Consider the following 13,511-nt stretch of genomic DNA (forward strand, 5'->3'; position numbering starts at 1 on the left):
TCTTCAAGTACTGCATACGCCATGCATTGCTCCTTTTCTAGCTCCACTTACTATGTATTTATCCTCCTTACTAGTGATGCTCAAGGGCAACAGTTTTGTCAAGTGTACAGCAAATATCTCTCCTTGCCCAGCCTCCTCACTTGGCCCTCGTGGCCAGATTAGTGCACTGGAACATTTTGCATTACACACACCTGCCTTCAGTCTCAGCCCTATATCCAGCAGCCTATATATGCCAATGTGTGTAGCAGCCAATGTTCACTTATCAATGTCTCACCATTTATGTTATATTGTGTGAAGTTGAAATAAATCTTTTAAAAAAGAGATCTATTTCCTATTTTCTCACAGAATGTAAAGCGATTGAATCACAGGATTTGGTCCCAGGAGATGTCTTTTTATTACCAGAGAAGAAGCTGTATTTCCCATGTGATGCCATACTGATCAGCGGGAGCTGCATCGTCAATGAGGGCATGCTCACAGGTACCTTTGGAAGCAGTATTCAAAATATGGTGCCATTTATAGACCCATGTCACAGGGTGCTTGAATATCAATGTTGGCAAGCTCACAGCTTCTGCAGGGCTGAGTGCTGATATGTCCTCCGGTGTGAACCTACATGTACAAAAGCAAAGGGAATGACATTGTAGACCCAGTTACAATGAGTGGGAGATGAGAAATTCATCAGGTCATGCTTGCAATAACAAATACAGTTACAATATCAATGAAAGATGTTTTGTTTACTATTGTCAGCTGCTGTCAGTCACTCGAATACATCCCTGTTCATTTTGTTACCCACCATGCCACCTCAGTTCGGACCCAGCCTTATGCAAATCTGCCTTGACCCTGCCCCTATTTGAGCAATTCAGCCTCAACTTCCATGCCAGATCCTCCTTGGACCGGAAAGCAAGCAACCTAGGACTGGTTTAATCTCATGGGCTCATCAGGGCTGGCTTGATTCCAGTGGTGCAGTGAGCACAGGACGCACGTCTGGGAAAACCCATCACACTGACGCAACAACAAGGTGATGGATGGAATGCTTGAATTAATCTCAACCACTGGCTGTCGCTCGGGCCGTATCTCAATTCTCATTTCACACCCACCATGCCACCTCAGTTTGGACCAAGTCGTATTCAAATCTGCCTTGAACCTGCTCCAATCGCAACAGTCCAGCCCAAGCTGCCAGGCCAGATACCTCCTGAACCATAAAAGAAGCAACACAGGACAGGTTTCACACTTACTATGGGCGCATCTGCCAGGTATACCTTGGTTTCAGTGGAAAACTGAGCACAGGACCCACGTGTGGGCATACCCATCGCGCTTAGGGCTGATGAAACCATAACTTATGCAAAACTGTCCTGGGTTGCTTGTGTCCGGGTTCAGGGAGTATCTGGCTTGGCAGTTCAGGCTGGACTGTCACTATTGTAGGAGGGTAAAGAGTGATTTGCATACAGCTGTGTCCAAACTGAGGTGGCATGTTGGGCAAAATAAAAGTGGATTGGGATGCGGGCTGAGTGATTACCCGTGGCTGAGATTAATTCAAGCATTCTACCAATCACTTTTTTGCATACTTATTGTGTCACCCTAGGTGGGACGGTTATGCCCAGACATTCGTCCAGTGCACACTGTGTCATTGGAACAAAACCACACCTGGCTGATGAACCCTTTATTAGAGCAACACTGCTCCTGGGTGGCTTGTGTTGAGGTTCATGGCGGCCCTGGCTTGGCTGTTCCTACTGAAGTAGGGTCAAGACTGCTTTGCATATGTCTGGGTTCAAACTGAGGTACCATGGTGTGATAAATACTGATGGATTCTGACGCGGTCTGGGTGATTACAGGTGGCTAAGATTTATTCAAGCAATCCATCCATCAGATTATTGTATACTTTTAGGTGCAAGTTAGACACTTCTTCATTGTACCCAACAGTTCCCTAAAACCATATTGAGTCAGGTGTAAAATGTTGTTATTACATAACCAGGCGCTCATTCAAAAGAAGATCACTCTCTAAAGTAATGTAACAGGTGTATTGATAAGTGATACTGGGCGGTAACATTTAGGTTCCCCTGAGTCATCTCCTTATAGGTCCTGGTGTTATATTCGCTACCAGCCAAGACTGGGGGAGTGGACGTCATATCAACTGAAGGCTCTCTAGCCAATGTGCGACCAATGTGCACAGTTGAGTTGAGTTGCTTGATAGATTTGATACCCATGTGGGTCGGGCTGAGTACAGAGCTGGGGCTGATGAGCAGCAGCAGAGTCCAGAGTCATGGAGATGGGCTACGAATGTCTCCTGGGGTCGACTAAATCTTCCCCAATGTAATATTTGCCAGGGCGCTGGAGGTGAAGTGGGAGGGTAGGGCAGACTTGTTCAATGAGTGAGGTAAGCTGATACTTGATATGGGCCAGTCTCTCCAAACAAGGGGCCAACTGGGCCTGAAACAGGTATTATAGTTAGTAAAATAGTCTTCAATGGGCCTTACCCCATCCCTTAGACAGTGAAGCACCAAGCCTGTTGACATTTATATTGACAGTTGGATCCTCCATTGTGGGGTTACACACGTTCTTCCTTTTACAAATTCTGGGGTTGAGACTGTGGGCCACTAGGGTCCTGGTAACGGGTGTGACCGGTCTGGTTTATTGATAGAGCCAGCATGAGGCTCGCTGTAGGGGCGCTAGGCCAATTGACCTCAATTAGGGGAACAACAGAAGGGTGACCCTGCCCTCAGCCCATGGAAAGTGTTTTACCTGTGAGAGAAAGGTCACCGCTGATCACTCCAACCACCCTTTTTAACATTTTGTTGGTGGACGTACCTCTGTGAGGAGCACTGCTGCTTCCTCTGGTTAGTTTCCTTTTCACCAACACCTGAATCACTCAGGAAAACCAAGCTTAACCATCCTGAATTAGAAGAAATGAAACACAGTGGGTCAGGCCAGGCCCAGGCCAGACTTGCTCAGCCCAGCCCAGCCTGGCCCAGCACAGCCCAGTCTAGCCAAGCACGGCCCGGCCCTGCTAATTCCAGTCGAGCTCAGCTCAGCCTCCTCCTGGCTTCGATGGGTGCTGCGAGAACACAAGATGTTTTAATAATGTCCTCTGGGCCCTGCCACACCTTGTCTGGCCTCCGCTGGCCCACAGATGCATTCTGGGTAATGTAGGACCCAAAAACAGTGCTCCACATTGGGGAAACACAGCAGTGTTTTACAGTTGTTCATTTGTAAAAAACAAAAGGGCTGGGGCACTCGTCAGGAGGCCACAGCAGCTTGCACCACCTACTGCTCGTGCCAGCAGTGCCACTGACAGTATCAACACAACTACTAACAAACACACTCCTACAATTGTGACAATTCAGACTATTCCAGCCAGAATGGCTTGGGTGGCAGAAATTAGTCATTTTTATTCATATTGAATAATTAATCAACTGTTGTTGTGTTCATCTCTCTATTAGACAATCAGTGTCACCACTCAGCAGGCTGTCATAAGTGCCAATGTTGACAATTAAGTGCTGGTGCTGAGCACCGGAAACCACAGGCTCAAATTAAGCACTGCTGTTTAGTAGTACCCTTATCGTGCGGCCATGCCTCTTTGGCCTCCTCTAGCCCCATATTTATTCTGGGAAAGGTAATTCCTAAAAACATCATCCTGAGCGAGGTGCGGGCACACAGTGGTGTTTTGATAGTGCCCTGGTGGTGCTACCACGCCTCCTCCTCACCCCTCAGATGTATTCTGGGCAGGTTAGTTTGCAAATACAGTGTCTCCAAGGAATAACATCCATCAGGTAGCCAATGCTAATATTTCAGGGAAGCTGAGGCAGAAGAAGGAGTGGGAACCCAGGAGCTAGGTGGGCTGTTGAATCTCAGAGGCTGTGAAGATGCTGCAGACCAGCGGCCAAAGAGCCCAGGAAGAGGCAATTAGAATAATCAAGGGGTCTGATTTACAGAACTAACTTAAGACAAAATCCTAAACTTACTACCATTTTGGTATTCACAGAAGGCACTTACTCATTTTGGTATTCAAAGAAAACACGTACTCATTTCGGTATTCACAGAAGTTAGGAGTCCTAAATGCCTTCTGTGAATACCGAAAGTCTTAAAGTTCGGATTTTTATCAGTTTAGGAATAGTAAAGTTAGGACTCCTAGCTTTAGGACTCCTAAAGAGAGAAAAATCCTAACTTCAAGAATTTCGGTGTTCACAGAAGGCATTTAGGAGCCCTAAAGTTAGGAGTCCTAACTTCTGTGAATACCAAAATGAGTAAGTGCCTTCTGTGAATATCAAAATGGTAGTAAGTTTAGGATTTTGTCTTAAGTTAGTTTTGTGAATCGGGCCCGACATGTCTGTATATTGATCTGCGCCTAATTTTAGTTACACTTATGGTAAAAATGTAAGTTTGTTAACTAAATGCTCATATTTTTATGTTCCCTTTTTGCATTTTTCTTCACCCCATGTCCATCTAGCCTAGCAGTACTCCCAGTCTTACTACATCTTTTCCTTTTGGTCACTCTCTCATAGGACTCACCTGGGGTAAGACGTGAGTCACTCAGAAGTTTAAAGATGTACCTATGTCTTGGATAAGTATGGGTGGTCTGATGTCCTTTGCCTTGAAAGCCAGTGAAACATCTGACATCTCATCCTGTGGAACAAGGGTCTAAGATCATTTTACTGAAGAATACAAGCCCCCGCCAGAGACAACACATAGCATATCTCCTTGTTTCTATGCCACAGGGGGGCTCTAAGCTGTTGATGTGCCCTGAGTACAAGTGGGGAGCTTTGTCCGGCTGTCCGTCCATGCATGATGGTGACCTTCACTGCATTCAATCCCAAAGGTGAGAGCGTTCCAGTCACAAAGACCCCCCTGCCGAACACCAACAAGCCCTTTCCACGGAAGGTCTACAGTAATGAGGATTATAAAAAGAATATTGTATTCTGTGGGACAGAGCTCATCCAGACAAGAACAGCTGATGTAGAGCCGGCAAAAGCAGTCGTACTACAAACAGGTGAGCCAAGTGGGTCATTGCTTCATTTTACAACGTTTTGCAATTCACCAACATTCCAGGAGTATGCCTGGAAAGCTGCCAGGTTCAGGTGAGCCAGAGGGAAATGTCATGTGACAAATCCTACTCCATCCTATTCTTGTTGTGTACTGTTCTTCGTCCCATCCTGGAGTAAACAAGGAAGGAGTAAATGAGGTATATTTGGAAATAAACGTATGTTTATGTCTAGAATAGAAAATTGGCAGGGATTTCCCTTTCAATATTAATGAAAAAAAGAATAGAAAAGGAAAAGATAATAGAACAATATCACAAATGTACAACATTTTATTGTCTCAGTTAATGCTTTCCAAAAGAAAGTAACAGTTGAAATTAAAAACTAGTGGGGAATAAAAACAAGGAAGGCAATATTTTCATCTTTGTTTTTTTCACAAGTGTCAGTCTGTAAAAGTAACATTGCAGTCACCATCAACCTCTTCACAGAAAATAATCAAGGCATATTTATGAGAGGTTTACGTTGCGTTTGTACCACGCAAAGTGGTCCATGCGTGACGCAAACCTCAAAGTCAGATTTATGAAGCCACGCAAACGCCACTTTGGGGGGCTTCATAACTCTGGAGTAATGCGAAGCAGCACAAATCGCTGCGTTGCGTGACTCTGCCCGGGGAAGGCCTCCCATCGGCATTGGGTGGGTGCTCCCACACACATCGCTGTGTTGCGTTACTCTGCCGGGGAAGGCCTCCCATCGGCATCGGGTGGGTGCTCCCACACACATCGCTGTGTTGCGTTACTCTGCCGGGTAAGGCCTCCCATCGGCATCGGGTGGGTGCTCCCACACACATCGCTGTGTTGCGTTACTCTGCCGGGGAAGGCCTCCCATCGGCATCAGGTGGGTGCTCCCACACACATCGCTGTGTTGCGTTACTCTGCCGGGGAAGGCCTCCCATCGGCATTGGGTGGGTGCTCCCACACACATCGCTGTGTTGCGTTACTCTGCCGGGGAAGGCGTCCCATCAGCATCGGGGGGGTGCTCCCACACACATCGCTGCGTTGCGTGACTCCGCCCGGGGAAGGCCTCCCATCGGCATCGGGTGGGTGCTCCAGCAAAAATCCTATGCATTTCGATGCATCCCAGAATTACAAGAACTTGTAAACCAGGGGAAGTGCCGGAATCTTGCGCCCTCCCAGGAGAGACCTAACAAGAAAAACAACCTTTATTTCTCCTTGGTTCTTCCTCTTTCTATTCGTGCTGCATTCTGCAGCACACATACAAATAGGATTGTTTTTGTGCAGGAAGGTGCCCCTCCCTGCCCAAAAACTATCCTGCCTGCAACAGAGACAGCCTTTTACACCATGGTGCAAGGGTGCCTGCATTGGCGCAAGGGTGCCAAAAGGACGCCAGGGCAAGGGAAAGGACAGGAATGTGCTCTATTGGCTTAAATGCAGCCTATTCCAGCCCTTTCCATGTGGCGCAGCACGGAGCAGCGAGGCGACTTGCTGTGCTGCGTCAGTTCTTCATAAATATGTCCCATAGTCTTTTTTGACCATTTAAAATCGTGATATCAAGAAATGTCAATTAATCTGTAATTGATAATAATGTTACCATGAATGCCCACTGCACCTCAATTCATATCGTAAAACCTTGTGAATAAAAATCGATATGTAGGAAGGCTGTGGATTCTCCAAATGTACGCACAATTATGAGTTTAGAAATAGTGGTTATTTGTACATCTCTGGATTCATGGTAACCCATAATAACATGGGTTTTAGAGGGCGTTTAGCAATACGTGTTTTTTCTTGCATGGCCACTTAAAATTGGAGGCCAAAAATGGAAAATTAAACAAAGAATACAGACTATTCAACTATGCTGTGTTCCCAAACATCTCTCGTTAAATGGGGTTCACACCCTGTGCTCATGGGCCTTCACCTCAGGCCGAAAAGGTCCCAGAATCCAACAAGGGCACATGAAGATACTTCCTGGGAATTTCAGTCTTTCTGGGAGTGTGGAATTGGACTCCAGATTGGTGGGTACCCAGAGAAACCTTCCAACCCAAGACTTTCTGAAACCTAAAAACTAATGGTGGCCAGGGTGGTGTGACTTGTGTGGATCCCACCACATTTCCTTACCCAGAATGCAGTAAAATAACATTTTACTTTGGCTAACAGTACATCAGTAACCGTTGTGATGGAGTAACTCATCCACGGAGAACAAATCAGGCCCTAAGTCTAAAATGTTTAACAAAGAGCCTCACAATGTAAAAGTGTAGGTAATTTTAAGGGATATGCCCATCTTATATTGCTGCAGAAAGAAGCTGTCCATGCTGTAAAGAAGGTTAGGAGTATTCCTGTCAACATGAAAGATACTGTGAAAAAAAGAAGTAAGAATCCTTATATGCTTCTCATGTTTTTGAACAGGTGGAGGGGACAGAATGGTTGGAATCTATAGTAGTAGCATGGAAAACTAATGTTCTCATGATGGTGTGCATGGATCTGAGGGAATTAAAAAGATGCTCAGTGAAAGACAGGTTTTCCTAATGTAACTGAAATGTTAAGAATGTTTGCTGGAGCGAAGTGTCTCACTGCACTTATTGAAAAAGAAGTCACAAGTAAGGAGGAGACTGAGGATTTTATTTCTGGTAAGCATGTCAAAGTCTCAGAGATGATAGGGATGGTAGATATTTGTGAATCTGAAATGAAATGGATAGAAGAACTTTGGGGGAGAGGAGTTGGCCTAACGGATAGGGCGCTTGACCTCAGACCAGGGGAAGTGGGTTTGAGTCTCGTTAACGACACTAAACATCCTGTGATTCTGGGCAAATCACTTAATCTCCCCGTGCCTAACAAAAAAGAATGTGTGTCCTTATGTAACGTAACTGTTGCTATGTAAAGCGCTCTGATACCCGATACAGGTCAAGTTTGCGCTATATAAAACTCTGCAAAGAAAAAGGAACTTTACATTTCATTATGACCCTTTCATAAAGAATCGCAGAACAGATCATCCAGTAAGTGCTAGTGACCTATTAATACAGTTTTAAATAAAACTATTCAAACAAAATCATGGAAAGATAAGCTACTCCTCAACCAGATCAACTGTATGTCCAAGCCTCTCTCTGATTGTCAACCAGTCAGGAGTCAGGCCTTCATGAAGTACAGAAGCAGTCCTGTCACACATCAGACTTGATTACCCTCCATGAAACCCATGAAGCGTCTCTGATCCCCCTAATCTATCAGCAGCACATGAAAAAACTTCATCAGTAGTTTTGAGAAATTGGTGGGGATTTCTGTGATGACGTGGGTTTAGTTGTTGCTTCTCAGTCAGATCCAACAAACATGAATAGGATCAGCAGCTTCATGTGCATGTAATACCCTGAGGAATGCCTCAGGCCTCTCCCCATCTCCTCTGCTCATCAGTATCTGCATCATTCCCATGTCTCAGCGTCATATAAACATTTTGTGCATTTCTAGGTGTAAGATGACGATATCAAGTCAAGTCAAGTCAGAGAATTTATATAGCGCACTACATACCCAGAGGGTCTCAAGGCGCTAAGAAAGGGGAGGAGGATTACTTGTCAAATATCCACGTTTTAAGTTGTTTTCTGAATGCTAGGTGGTTCTGGGTAAGGCGAAGGTAAGCGGGGAGTGAGTTCCATGTTTTAGCAGCCAGGTATGAGAAGGATCTGCCTCCCATGGTGGTCTTGTTTATGCGAGGTACCGTGGTGAGGGCTTGGCTGGAAGAACGTAGTTGGCGGGAGGGGGTGTAGAAGGATAGTCGAGAGTTGAGGCATTCTGGTCCGATGTCGTAGAGTGATTTGTGTGCGTGGGTTAGCAGTCGGAAAGTGATCCTCTTATTGACGGGTAGCCAATGGAGGTCTTTAAGGTGACCAGAGATGTGTTCGTTGCGTGGGATGTCTAATATGATCCTGGCTGAGACGTTTTGGATTCGTTGGAGTTTCTTCTGGAGTTTAGCGGTAGTGCCTGCGTAGAGGGTGTTTCCGTAGTCCAGTCGGCTCGTGACCAGAGCATGGGTGACTGTTTTCCTTGTTTCGGTGGGGATCCAGCGAAATGTTTTTCTGAGCATGCGAAGAGTGTTGAAGCAGGAAGAGGATACGGCGCTGACTTGTCTGTTCATTGAGAGTGAAGAATCCAGGATGACGCCTAGGTTTCGTGCGTGGTCAGTCGGGATGGGTGCTTTTCCGAGGGCTTCCGGCCACCAGGAGTCGTCCCATGCCGAGGGGGAAGTACCTAAGATGAGGACTTCTGTTTTATCTGAGTTCAGTTTCAGACGGCTTTGTTTCATCCATTTGGCAACTTCTTTCATTCCTTCGTGTAGGTTAGTTTTCGCGGTGTTGGGGTCATTGGTGAGAGAAAGGATTAGTTGAGTGTCATCCGCGTAAGAGATGATGTTGAGGTTGTGTTGGCGGGCGATGGTCGCGAGGGGGCTCATGTATACGTTGAAGAGGGTGGGGCTGAGTGAGGATCCTTGTGGTACGCCACAGATGACTTCAGTGGCCTCGGACTTGAATGGTGGAAGGCGGACTCTCTGGGTTCTTCCGGAGAGGAACGAGGTGATCCATTCAAGTGCTTTTCCTTGGATTCCGATGTTATTGAGGCGTTGTAGAAGGGTGCTGTGGCAGACTGTGTCGAATGCTGCAGAGAGGTCGAGGAGGATGAGGGCTACTGTGTCTCCATTGTCCAGTAGAGTTCGAATGTCGTCTGTTGCTGCGATGAGGGCGGTCTCAGTGCTGTGTTTTGCTCAGAAGCCGGATTGTGAGGAGTCGAGGGATTTGTTGGCTTCGAGGAAGGCGGCGAGCTGGTTGTTGACAGCTTTCTCGATGACTTTGGCCGGGAATGGAAGGAGCGAGATGGGACGATAATTTTTGAGTTCGGTGGGGTCCGCTGTGGGTTTTTTCAGAAGGGCGGTGAGTTCAGCGTGTTTCCAGTCTTCCGGGAAGGTGGCGGAGTTGAAGGAGCAGTTGATGACGTCTCGGAGGTGCGGTGCTATGACGGAGTCTGCTTTGTTGAAGATGTGGTGAGGACATGGGTCTGTGGGGGATCCTGAGTGGATGGAGTTCATCAGGCGGATTGTGTCCTCAGTGGAGATTGGGTTCCAGTCGTTATGGGTGTTCACGGGGGGAGAATGTTCAGCAAATGGTAGGATGGGTTGGTTTCCGGGTTGGTTGTCGAAGCTGTTGTGGATGTCTGCAATCTTGTTGTGGAAGAATGAGGCTAGGGAGTCGCAGAGGGCTTGAGAGGGGGTGATGTCGTTGGAGTTGGCCGAAGGATTGGAAAATTCCTTGACGATGTTGAAAAGTTCCTTGCTGTTGTGGGCGTTGTTGTCAAGTCGATCCTTGAATGCTGTTTTCTTGGCCTTTCGGATTAGTTGGTGGTGAGTGCGGGTGGCGTTTTTGAAGGCGTCCTTGGTGCTAGTAGTTGGGTCTTTTTTCCAGGCCTTTTCAAGGGAGCGGCAGAGTTTCTTGGACTTCTTAAGATCATCGTTGAACCATGAGGCCTTTTTGCTGCCAGGTTTGCTTTGACGTTTTTTCAGTGGTGCTAAGGTGTCGGCGGTGTTGGATAACCATAGGGTGAGGTTGGCGGCGGCTTTGTTTGCGTTAGACGAGTGGGCTGGGGCGTTTAGAAGGAGCGAGGCGGAGATCTGGTCCGTGGTGATTTTGTTCCAGTTTCTTTGCAGAGTTGGTTGGAGGTGGTTGGTGGGTTTCGGCTTGTTGTAGGTGAAGTGAACGCAGCTGTGGTCAGTCCAGAGGAGGTCCGTAGTGTGGCTGAAGGAGACATGCTTGCTGGAGGTGAAGATGGGGTCGAGTGTGTGACCTGCGATGTGGGTGGGGGAAGTGACTAGTTGTTTAAGTCCGAGGTTGGCGAGGTTGTCTAAGAGGGTGGCGGTGTTGCGGTCGTTGATCTTTTCGAGGTGAAAGTTGAGGTCTCCCAGAAGGATGTAGTCTTTGGAGGGGAGCGCGTGTGGGGTGATGAAGTCCGTGATGTCTTCACTGAATTTTGCGCGGGGTCCTGGTGGTCTGTAGAGGAGGGTGCCTCTGAGTGTGGTCTTGGGGTCGATGTGGATCTGGAAGTGAAGGTGTTCGGAGTTAGCGAGGTTGGCGTCAGAGTTGGTTGAGATGCGGATTGATTTCTTATGGACGATAGCGATTCCTCCTCCTGTGTGGTCGGTGCGGTCCTTGCGTGTGATCTTATAGTCTTCAGGGATGGCAATGGTGATGTCTGGGGCGGAGGAAGCGTTCATCCAAGTTTCTGTTAGGAAGGCGACGTCTGGAGAGATGGTGTCTAGTAGATTCCAAAGGTCAATGGCGTGTCTGTGGACCGAACGGGTGTTGAGAAGGATGCACTGTAGGTGGTTGGGGTCGAGAGTCTGTGGTGTGATCGTAGCGGAGATGTTGTCGGTGCCGCTGAATTTGCAGGAGTAGCAGGAGAAAGGTCCATGGGTATGTCCAGGAGCGGCTTGGACGCAGTTGGGGGCGCGACCGGGTATAGGGCTAGGAGGGTGGCGGCATCGTAGGTAATGCGGGAGGGCTGGGGAGCGCGAGGGGCAGGGGGTCTGGCGCTGGGCGCGGTCCAGGCACGGACGGGCGTAGACGGGCTTACCTTTGGCGCACCTTCGGCGCGGATTGGGCGCGGTCGCTGCGCGTAAACGCTGCGCGCGGGAAGAACTGTCATATATGGATAGTGGAGGGGGAGGGGCGAGGGCGTCTCAGCTGGGAGGCGGGGCGGGCTCCAGAGGGCGACCACAACAATCAAAATGGAGGCGGAGGGGTCAGCAGAGTGGAGCGCTTGTGGGGAAACGCGCAATACTGGTTAAATAAGCAATAGCGCTTAAAAAATGTAAAACGAGTCAAGCGGCAAGCAGGGCAGACTGCAGGAAGCAATTATGAGGCAGTGAATAAAGTAAAAGAGCAGCAACGATACCACGGGTCACCAGCGAAGCAGGGGAGCGACCACTCCGCTCGAGAGCAAAGCGAGTCACCAGATACACATCCATGGGAAAAGCAATTCGTAGGTTTAAAATTGTTTTATATTGTTTTTAAAAACAAAATAACATTAACATGTCCCATCCCCGCCCTTAAACAAGGAGAGAGTGAATAAATATAAATCCATACATGACTTTGGATCACTTAAACAGCATAATTGGTGCCATTGCATCAGATTGCAGCAGGCCAGCATCACAGACATATCTAAAGAGTATTAATCAACGGTCCCCTCCTCATCTAGTCCCTGTTCAGGATCTCCCATTTCCTGTTGTATCAGGACTTCTACCAAGTCCCATTCCATCCTTCCTGTCTGCTCCACTCCGCTGCAAACCAACCTGTGGAGTATGCCGCATTCAGCTCGTACCCACAATGCAAATTCTTAAACCATTGCTTTCCTGTGGGCAGTCGTGTGGGCATCCATCTTAGTGCTACTTCTTTGCTCCAATACCTTCTCCACATATTTAGTCTGGTTATTACAGGTGATGAGTCTAAGAAAATCCATCTGTATTATTGGCTGTAGTTGCAATTCGGTTAGTATTCCTAAAGTCTGAATTACTTCACCCCAAAAAAGCACTTTGCCGCCACTGTGGTGTGATGCAATCCCTATGTACGCATATACAATATACGTTTTTGTCTTGCATTAGGTGTGACTCTCCTGCAGTTACCTAATATAGATATCCAGTCCCCTTCCCTTAACTCCATGCCCATATCACCTCCCCGCTGTGTCTAAGGTGTCGTTATACAGGTAGGATCACATGTTTGCCCTCACATCCCATGTCTGGATTTTGCTGAGTTTCTTTCATCTAGCGCCTGCCATGGCATCATATAGGCACTCATAAAACTTAGATACAACGTATTTAAGTATTATTTAGTAAAACAAACAGTTTGTAAATTGCTTTTATATAAATAATAATTGTTAGGGAACTCGCTCATGGTTTTAAATATTGGAAAAAGATAGTGCACCGGTTAAAAACATGTGTATGTTTATTTTATGCTTTAATTGTCCTATTTTGAACATGTGTTTCTGGCCAACCAATTGTGAAATGTTGTTTTGCTTGAGCTTATTAAGACTGTTATTCAATAATTCATATTAATCTTAACCTTTAAAATGAATTAAGGTATACTCTGCATCATTTAGGGACATTTCTATAACATGCACCTGTCTTAATGTTAGAATAAATGTGTGGTGCCTAATACATTTTTTTAATATGCAGAGACTGCTTAACTACCACAGACCCTTTACTGTTAATTTATAATTGTATGTGTACTCTTGAAATTGAGCAGTGTATTGACATTCGTGAATATTCATGAATTTCAGGTTTCAATACAGCCAAGGGTGATCTAGTGCGGTCAATTCTCTACGCGAAGCCTGTCGATGCCAAGTTACACAGAGACGCTCTGCGGTTTATCCTGTGTCTATTATTCGTGGCTGCAATTGGATTTATATATTCTGTGGTTGTAAACATACAAAATGGGGTAAGTAGAACTGCAGTGAAGGATGGAGTCTTAACTGTGATCGACCTGGCAATCAGGACAAAAGC

The 13,511-nt window shown here is 46.8% G+C and overlaps 1 protein-coding gene across 1 annotated transcript in view; it reads left to right on the top strand.

Moving 5' to 3' along the window:
* Positions 1–13,511, top strand: part of LOC147669876 (putative cation-transporting ATPase 13A5) — a gene marked incomplete at its 3' end in the record, with an annotated part of 192,652 nt that overhangs the window by 30,574 nt on the left and 148,567 nt on the right. Inside the window, exons 8-10 of the mRNA XM_086948182.1 lie at positions 346–477; positions 4,811–4,981; positions 13,289–13,446. Coding sequence (XP_086804308.1) covers positions 346–477; positions 4,811–4,981; positions 13,289–13,446 — 461 coding nt within the window. The remainder of the gene's footprint in view (positions 1–345; positions 478–4,810; positions 4,982–13,288; positions 13,447–13,511) is intronic.

The sequence above is a fragment of the Lissotriton vulgaris genome, unplaced genomic scaffold (genome assembly GCF_964263255.1).
Source record: "Lissotriton vulgaris unplaced genomic scaffold, aLisVul1.2 SCAFFOLD_2660, whole genome shotgun sequence".
Taxonomy (NCBI): domain Eukaryota; kingdom Metazoa; phylum Chordata; class Amphibia; order Caudata; family Salamandridae; genus Lissotriton; species Lissotriton vulgaris.